Source organism: Mytilus trossulus, chromosome 6 (assembly GCF_036588685.1).
Source record: "Mytilus trossulus isolate FHL-02 chromosome 6, PNRI_Mtr1.1.1.hap1, whole genome shotgun sequence".
Classification (NCBI taxonomy): domain Eukaryota; kingdom Metazoa; phylum Mollusca; class Bivalvia; order Mytilida; family Mytilidae; genus Mytilus; species Mytilus trossulus.
This window is the reverse complement of record NC_086378.1, coordinates 915277-925379: the sequence shown is the minus strand read 5'-3', so window position 1 is coordinate 925379 and position 10103 is coordinate 915277. Positions and strand designations below refer to the sequence as shown.

The following is a 10103-nucleotide window of genomic DNA, read 5'->3' as shown; positions in this document are numbered from 1 at the left end:
TGTTAATTTCTGTGTCATTTGATCTCTTGAGTTGTCTAGTTGGCAATCATACCACATCTTATTTTTATGATTGATTATTATTTTTAGGTACCTTTCGGTAATTCAGCTCTTCACGTATATCGATACTTCTTGCTTTCAAATATCTGGATTTGAGCGCTCTGGATGAAGGCAGATCCATAAAATCGCGTCGAACGCACAATTATATATTTTTTTTATACATACATTCAGAAAGGAGTTTCGGATAACCAACGAACCTTAGAACCTATGGACATTCTGCATGACAGTGTCCAGCTACAATCAATTCCCATCTACTGATAATGTTTAGATTATTGTCAACATGATGCTTCATGAAATATTTGCCACTGGACATGTGAGCTATGATATTATATTATTCACAAAGTTACGGAACAAAAACAGTCTGTCACTTTATGCGCACTTCTTGGAACGCTAATGATATTCAGAGTTACCAATCAAAAAGATCAACGTATTTTGATTGATTATCTCGATATTACTAAATCAAAATCGGATTCGAAATAAAATACCAAGCAAAAATAATCCCAAACTTTAGATATAGTTTCATATGAGACAATATGACCTATGGAAATATTCAGTATTTGTGACACATGTTGTCTGTAAAATGGTGTAAAAAGTAGTTGAGAGACACGTGGTTTCTATTCTGTAAGACTCCCACACTGGTAAACAGACGGCTCTTCTCTTTCTGTTCCCTTTTCCAACATTATTCGAATTCCTGGGTAACTTCACACCTGAAAGTATTATACAGTATATTACATCTGGATCAACCCGAGACACACATATCATCCCAAAAGAACTCTCTCTTTAACAGTTTAAGGCAGTCATATCTTTCAAAAGACATTCACTTTCATATACCTCCCCAGTTTCCGGTATTTATACATATTTGGCATGCAGGCTTCTGATTTTGTGCGTTCTTAGTGAAAGAAAATCCTGAAAAGCTTTTCGAACTTTAGACATATTGTTCAATGTATACATTTTGAAGCAGACGAGGTATATCTGCGAATCTAATCTTGTTTCTGGTTAGTATTTCATTTAGATAATTAACTGGTATTATAGTTCAATGAAGATCTAAAATTCTAAGCTTTGTAACATTTGAAATATGTTTTTTGTATTTAGATATTTAGATTGACAATGTGTGTATTAATTGAAAAGTTTTTTGTTCAGTGTTGAAGGCCTTGCTGTGACTTCGAGACGAAGAACAGCAATATATGCGTTGTTTCTTTGTGTTATGATCCAGATATAAAGGAAACCGAATCTTCTTGGTTTGTGAATAAAGTTAATATGACTTAATATTACATTATTGGAATTGTTATTCTGAATAATAACATTTGTTTCGACTACTTAATTGAAACTAACCTTCTTGGGAAATATGTGTGCACATCAATAGCTCTAGGAACTGAATATATCTATCCCCACATATTTGTTTGACCATCTGCATGCTACTATACTGATCTTGTTGAGTAACTCTGTATAAACATCTCTGAAAAAAGTGTGACCTTTAAGTGTTACCTATATCCTATAAATTAACGTATTTAAGGGTCGGATTGTCTAAAATGTTCTCATATAAAAATATCAGGATCTACTAGTACGGAAGGATAAAATTGTGCAAAACTTCTCTAGACTATAATTTTCAGAATCTAGAATGGAAGAATTGCCAAATTTTTCAGGTTTTGCTGCTTTAACTTTTTGTATGGAACGTATCTGAGCGTGTTTTCCGGAAAACATGTGATTTATAGTCAGGCCATTGATGTGTTTCAATCTTTTATATGAATATAATTTTCTTATGTTTAGATGTATAAAGTATGAGACCCTTACTGAAGTTGTGCTCACTTAATTCGTTTTGAAATTTATTCGAGGTTATATTAATTTCACAATTAGGTCTTCAAATAAATTTTAAATTAATTATTTAGATTCAACAATTTCAAATTCATCCCATTCTTATTCATCTTATTCATCCCCAAGACAGAAAAATACCCTAAACAAAATAACACCATATATATGTTTCGACAGTTACTATAGATTGCCGTTTTAACCATAACCTTCTTGCACAATTCAATTTAAAATACTCTTATATATACTAGTCAACAAAAGAAACGATACACGACTTTGGAATAAAATTTATCAAAAAGTGTTAAATATAAAACAAAACGAGATACGCTATTTTAAAAAGCTTTCATTTGCAATGAATGCACATATGATAATAAAAATCAAAACTTTTCTGAAAGTATCTAAATTCCGTGTAAACTATCATAGGGCACAAATTAGCTTTGTGGAAAGTTGAATAAAAAATCGACACATAATACTCAATATGCATATCAAATTATGTTCTATTGTAACTAATGGGTTTAAATATTGTTTTTTCAAACTTGTTTGGAAAAAAAGAGTTTTTTGAAATCTCAAAATGTGCATTTTTTTTTTTATTTTCGTCTCAAATCAATGCTTTTAATATGAAAAGAACACACAGTAAATTTGAAACCTTTCGGATTAGTTTTAAGATTGTTACCGTTTCTCGAATTTCACTTTACACATACTGTCTATGGTAAATCAGTTGATAATGTATACATTTTAACGATTTCTTGTGGGACCGAACTTTGCTTAACAAATAATCGAAAAAAATGTATGATTTAAAAAAACAATTGATGGCAAACACTGTCTTTACCTGTAATTGAGAGGTTACCATCATTAGTTGGAACTTCTGTTTCTAAAATTACATATTGAGTAAATTTTGTAAAAAAAACAATAATCGCCAAAAAACATCACGAAAGCAAACAAAACTATTTTTTTAAACGGATTTATATTTCCATAATGAGTACTTATTACTACCTCCAATATTGGTCCTATAAGCGAAAAACTTTCTCTTTAATTTGAAAAAAAGTCGTGTATCGTTTCTTTTGTTGACTAGTATACATTTTTCATCATAAACCTTAAAGTATTATTACCTGTAGTTGTCCTGTTGTCTTGACCATTTTGGTATTTGTGTATTTATACATCAGACAAACATCGTGTGGTTGCTTCATCACTACTACTTTTAATTTCTGAATAAGAGATTAAAAAAATATGGATACATGATAGTATGAAGCATATATGGTTGTAACTATATTTTTTTATGTTATTGTTTTTATTACTGCTTATATCAAACAAAGGAAAAGATTGTAGTTATTGGGTTTTATTGTCGTCAAACAAGAAACTTCTTCACAACTATTTGATACCAATTGACATGATCATAGCATATATCTCTGGAACCATCGCCTTCAGCTTCACCAGACGTTTCAGATTTTTATTAATCCCGCGATAAAGTCCAAATATATACTATACCACATCTGAAATTATGACATTCATTTCTTCCAGAACTACCATAGGATTGTGCCTTTTGTTTATATGTCCCTTCACACTGGCGATATATGTACTTGTTCCGGTACTTAAAAAGGAAAATTACAAAAAATAATGAACTGAATTCAAAACAAATAATCCCTAATCAAATTGACAAAATCAAAAGCTCAAACACATCAAATGAATAGCAACTCTCATATAATACAGTCATTGGCTTTTGAACGTCTTGGTTTGAACGTTTCATATGGGTTTAAAAAATATGGGTTCCTTTACTGAATATTGCATCAATTTGTCTTGATACTGTTTTTCATGAGACTAAGACAATAACAATCTAAAACCATGGAGTAAACAAAGACAAGACTCAAAAACCCAAAGGACATTTACATCAACAGTTATATATAATATTAAGAAACAACACAAACTCCACTTAAACCAGGAGTGAAATCAGGTGCTCCGGAAGGATAAGCTTTTCCTGCACCGTATACGGCACCCGTCGTGTTATTTCTTTGTTCATTTCGGTAATGATGGAAGGTTATTATGACTGAGGAAAAATATCAGATATGATTTCTGACACACAGGTTTGTCAAAAGAGCCAATCAGCTCATGATGGCGACCGTAAAATTTCTTGAGTGATCACCTTAATTTGATTGATTCATAGCCCTATCTTGACAACTTTTGGGAAAGCAGTATTCCTTGTTCAACAAAATCAACGTAAAGCTCATATTGTTAATTTGTACTAAATCTTTCACCTACTAATACTTATGATGGAACTGATGCCCATGTCAAAACTTGCTGAATATTTGACCTAGTTCTCCAAATTTTTAATACTTACTAGAAATCTCATATGTTAGTCCTGACTCTAAAGCCTACATTGTCAATGCTTACTGGATATGAAATCTGTTATACTCCAATGACCAAAGATTTTATTGTCAAAACTTACCAAATCTTTGATATAATAAATGGTCTGATGGTCACCGGTATTGGTTGTCAATTCATCTACTTGTAATTTATCATCGTCATGTACAGTGGTGGTAAATAGGTTGGAATTTCCGGTCAGTTTTTCATTACCATGTATAATCTATAACAAAGGTATTCTTCAATAGTTCTTTGTTAAACAGACTGCGGACATATACATATAAAGGACTTTCTTTAGCATGATGCAAAATATAGGAGAAAAATTTAAAAAATGTTGATATAGTTATATACATTTAACGAGAAGACAAATATTTGCGTAACAATACACACCTGGGAATACTTAGTGATAATGCATGCTGCAGTCATTTAATTCGACTACAGTTTCGGAATAATACTATTTAGTTTTAGATATTTGTGTTTGAGGTATATATATTCTAGCCGGTCTCTTGAGTGAACGGTACCATCGGGAACAGCCAGGATACCGCCAAAGGAAAGTGTAAAAGAGCGGGATAGAGAAAACTAACGGTTTTTTTTTCGATATTAGAGATATGCATTATATTTGGTGTTAAAACTAAAGAGAAGTTGGAAAAATGATTATAACATCAGAATTTACTGGTGTGTTAGCTGTTGATTTAACATAAGTTTGCTATCAAATAGCAATAATATCATGTTTATCAGTTAGTTCTGAAAGATGGACACATGGTTTGATAGCTACATTTAAAATTGAGGTAAGAAGTGAAAGTGACACTATTTAAATCACTCAAATAACAGAAGACTTGGATTCAAGGAGAACCAATTATAAAACAGATTCTGTGGATTTAACTATTATCAGATCAAGTGATTCAGAGAAATGTATTATTCTCAAAAGAGTTATACCGAAAAAGTGCATCAAATGTTCATCCTCAACAGCGGATTCACGGCAATCGGAAGTTAGAAGAGATAACCAACGTGCGGTTGGATCCCATATTCCGATAGTCCAATGACAGACAAGCATATCAACACCGACAGGTATTGACCTGCAGTTCGACTCAAACTACCCTGATGAATGAAAAGATGATTTTTTTTTAATTGTGAGTACTCTAAAGTATAATTTTAAAACTAGGACTATTCCTAATGAACATTGTGGAACTTTGTTAGTATTGAGATTTTTGCTGGTTAACTTTCATAATTCCATTTCATAATTATCTTGCATTCTAACATTTCTTAATGTCTGAGGAGAATCAAGAGATTTAAGATGAAGAAGTGCTAAGTGCTATGCTGGAAGAATGTATGTGTGTGAATTTACAAAATGCTCTTTTTAAAAGCTGGTTCGTAGAAATGTTTAACGAAGTTTATGAAAAAAAAAGGAAACTACGGGTTGCAGATATTTCTGACAAGCACAGAAAAAGAAATCAGAACACAAATATTTATAGACAGCAGGGACGTGTAAATTTTCCACCTTCTAGTAATTTTGCGATACAGTTAATAGATGCTGGAAAAGGCAAAAGGATTTTACTATGAAGCCGTCGGTGTATAATAACAAAGCTCGTCGAAGTGATGGTACCGACAAACAGTTAAACGGACATCAGTATAGGAGCAGTAGACCATCTCTCGACCAGCGATTCAAAATGGCATAGCAGAGCTTATCAGAGTGAATTATACACACTTCAAAGATGTCAAGTAGCGCTCAAACCATCTTTGCTAGCTAATGGTTAACTCAAGGCTTTCGATGCAGCACCCAAACTTGTTTTGAGGGCATTATTGGTAGTAAAATGACTTGTAAAATAGGGACGAAAGATACTAAACGGAAAGTCAAACTCATAAATCGAAAATAAACACCATGGCTAAAATTAAAAAAAGACAAACAGACAATTGTCTCATTGGCAATCATACCACACCTTCTTTTTTATATAAACAATAGAACACTTGACACAACATAGAAAACTAAAGAATAAGCAACATGAACCCAACCAAAAAATCGACTAGAAATCTTTTCCTATATGTATTCAATCACATGCAGAACATAGTGATGAGACAATTGATTAAAAAGATGCTAACAATATGAAGAAATCATAGTCTACAGAATTCTTATTTCTACAGGAAAATTATGTAGCATTCTTAACGAAGGTTAACGAAAAATCTGGTATAGTTTTTGACGGTCAACTTGGTTGCTTTCCAATCACAAATAAAATAGACAACAGAGGAAAGCGACAGAAGCAACCCCATAATAGACCTTTGCTACGTCACACTGAAACAAAATTCAAACCCATGATATAAATTTGTCGTGCAATGCATTTTTTATAACAATTTTCGTATAATTGTTGGAATGAACTGAAATACAGTTTCTTAGGAGAAGAAGTATTTTCCGCTATCGTGATTGGAATAATTATACGTTTGAGATATATGACAACATATGGAGAACAATATTGATTATTATACACGAAGTTGTAGTAAAATAGAAACTGACAATAGCGTAAAAAGATACTTCGATGAATGGTTATGATCTGTCTCCTGAAGAAAAAAAAAATGCCAAGCTCTATGCGTTTTCCTCAGTTTTAGTTTGTAACCCGGATTTTTTTTCTCTATCAATTTTTGAGTTTCGAACATCGGTATACTACTGTTGCCTTTATCTAACAAAACTTCGAATGAATTCAACTTGGGGAATACTTCATGCCGATTATTTAATGCAGATATCATATTGTATAAGGAAACATTCATGGATTTATTTGTTTCATTTATATCGGTATCAAAGTTGAGGTAACGAATGATAATGGTGACATTTGTCACATTGACGAGAAAAGATAAAGACTGATGCACAGTTACCTCAATATATAGACAAGATATTTTTTGATGGAAAGAAGTAAATTACACAAGAACAGATCGACATAGTGTGGACAATGTTATCACATGATGAAACACTTATCAAAGAACCCCAAGAAGAGAACCCTTACTTTAGAAGCATATTTTTAAAAGTAAAGTAGAGTAACTATAACCGAATAATTTAGTCTTTCCTCGTAATCAATCTCTTACTTGTGAGGTAAATGAAGTTATTGTAGATCAGTAGAATATTACGACTGGATTTTTCGGGTAAGAGCATTAGAGTCCACTACCAACGTCTTACACCAACAACAAAAAATCATAATTGCGGATATGTGTAGATTACCGAAAATTTAACGAAAAAATCATGAAAGATGTGTATCCGATACCGAGAGTTCAAAATGCGTAGATCTCAGTGATTTATTACTGTTGACTTATATATTGATTATCAATCAAACTCTATCTAGTGACAAGGAACAGAGTGCGTTAAAACATCAAATAGTTGACTTTTTGGTATACATCAAACCATTCGGGTCTCTATAATGTCGTTTGCGTAGGTACCATTTATTATTTTGAAACGAGACTTTCAAGTGATTAGCAGTGGTAATTGTAATAATTTTATCAGAGTAAGTCTTTGGAATACTTATAAAAGAGGGACGAAAGATACCGAAGGGACAGTCAAACTCGTAAATCTAAAACAAACTGACAACGCCATGGCTAAAAATGAAAAAGACAAACAGAAAAACAATAGGACACATGACACAACATAGAAAACTAAAGAATAAACAACACGAACCCCACCAAAAACTAGGGGTGATCTCAGGTGCTCCGGAAGGGTAAGCAGATCCTGCTCCACATGCGGCACCCGTCGTGTTGCTTATGTGATTACAAATCCGGTAAATAGTCTAATTCGGTAGGTCAAATTCATGAAAGGGAAGGGGATTGTAGTTACGACGTAAGGAACATATCCGATATCATTTGTGAAACGGTTATTCCATAACGGTCAACCAACTCGTGATGGCGTCCGTAAAATTTACGAAGGGATGACTGATCTTAATTGTTTTTTCTTGAATTGAGCTGAAGACAAGTATTAGGTGGATAGAAGCATTGAAATCGAAGGAATACACAAATACTGCTCAACAAAAGTAATGATGCACAATTTTGAACTCCAATTCATAATAAAATACAATGAATAGAAAAAACTGTAAAATTATCTAATGAAAAACATTCATTTGCAAATGCATATGATTAAATAATCTGATCAAATTAGAAAGTATCGTGTTATTTAATACAGGCGTCAAACTTATTTTGCGGAAAATGATGACAAAAGTGGGCACTTAATTTTGAAGATGAAAATTAAGTATTCAAATATCTATACAGGCATTTAAAATTTTGAGCAACGTTTAAAGTTCGTTTAAAACTAATCTTTCATATTTGGTTGAAAAAACGATTTGTGAAATAATCGCGCTCTTGCCTTGAATTAATGGTTTTCATTAGTGAATGACAATCTGCAAATCTTAGACCAATTGGGCGATTCTTAACCTTGGCACAGTGTAACCAATTTCCTCAAAGACGGCAAATACATTGCTTACATCGTTTCGTTTGTTGACTAGTATATGATTTGAGAACAAATTAATCATGTCTTACCGATAATTCATCTTCTTCACTTTCAGAGCTACTACTATCATCAAAATCGTTACCATTAAGTTTATGTATGAAAATAATCAGGTATGTGAGTAAAATTCTTCCTTTCATCTTTATATAATGGACCTGCAAAAAAATCAAATTCATGAAACGGAAAACCTAAACAAAAGAGCAGATATAGTGATAACCCTTATTTGGTCTATTTTTAATCAAACATTTCAATTCTTCCAGATTAATGTACATTTTAAGATAAATTGATATGATGATCTATACTTATTTATATATACTGAAGAGGCGCCATCCTTGTTGTCGGTGTAATAAATATGTCAAAATTGATAAAAACAAAATAATCATTATACGCATAAAAAATAATTAATACAAAAAATCAAATCAATTGATGTGTACATTGTCAACATCTTAGCATTACGATATGACAAAATAAAAGTGAACAAGAACAAACAGTGACGAAAATCATGACAATATAACATAAGGCAAAAACTGACGAAAACCATGACAATATAAGGCAACTAGTGACGAAAACTATGACAATATAACATAAGTCAACTACTAACGAAAATCATGACAATATTAAATAAGGCTACTTCTGACGAAAATCATTTACATATTACATAAGGCAATGATTTAGATATAACATAAGGCAACTACTGAAGAACATGATTTAGATTTAACAAAAGGCAACTACTGACAAAATCATTTAGATATAACATAAGGAAACTACAGACGAAAATCAGTTAGATATAACATAAGGCAACTACTGACGAAAATAATTTAGATATAACATAAGGCAACTACTGACAAAATCATTTAGATATAACATAAGGCAACTACTAACGAAAATCAGTTAGATATAACATGAGGCAACTACTGACGAAAAACAGTTACAAATTACATAAGGCAACTACTGACAAAAATCATATACATATGACACAAGGCAATCACTGACGAAAATCATAATGATTTGTTCTTTCTTCTTAGACTTGTAATGTCGCTATCTGCAATGAAAAGCAGTCGTCGATTTAGAGTTCGTGAAGATACGTAGTTAACAGAAGTTAATTGAAACTTATTCCTTATAAGTTAAATAAACTAAAAGATTTTTTTAATAAAATGTAGTCTTTGTACAAAAATCCTTTAGATATTTCATAAGGCAGCCACTAACAAAAGGTCATTACGATTTTTCTGACTAAATCTAAATCAGTGGACAACTGGAGGACTAACAGAACAGACAATGATGACCACAGGAAAAACACCCAACTTTAAAAAAAAATTGTATACATTTCTACAAAACCAAAAGTATAATCATGTTTGGTTTGAACTTTTCATGAACATGGTTCCTTTAAATGGTCCAAATTCTGAAATATTTTTGA

General features: G+C 31.9%; 1 protein-coding gene across 1 annotated transcript; it reads right to left on the bottom strand.

Moving 5' to 3' along the window:
• Positions 1 to 318: 318 nt before the first annotated feature.
• LOC134722248 (uncharacterized) lies at positions 319 to 8829 on the bottom strand. The gene is made up of 5 exons (XM_063585858.1): positions 8722 to 8829; positions 4304 to 4441; positions 2973 to 3068; positions 1390 to 1513; positions 319 to 764 (listed from the first exon to the last, which is right to left on the bottom strand). Exons 1-5 carry the CDS (start codon positions 8827 to 8829, stop codon positions 577 to 579), a joined length of 654 nt encoding a protein of 217 aa, XP_063441928.1. The 3' UTR covers positions 319 to 576.
• Positions 8830 to 10103: the final 1274 nt, after the last annotated feature.

Coding starts and splice junctions, on each gene's coding strand:
- LOC134722248 (XM_063585858.1), bottom strand. CDS start 8,829: ATGAAAGGAAGAATTTTACTCACATACCTGATTATTTTCATACATAAA. Junction 3,069..4,303: donor TTTATTATATCAAAGATTTG/GTAAGTTTTGAC, acceptor TCTCTTATTCAG/AAATTAAAAGTAGTAGTGAT. Junction 1,514..2,972: donor AGACAACAGGACAACTACAG/GTAATAATACTT, acceptor CACTTTTTTCAG/AGATGTTTATACAGAGTTAC.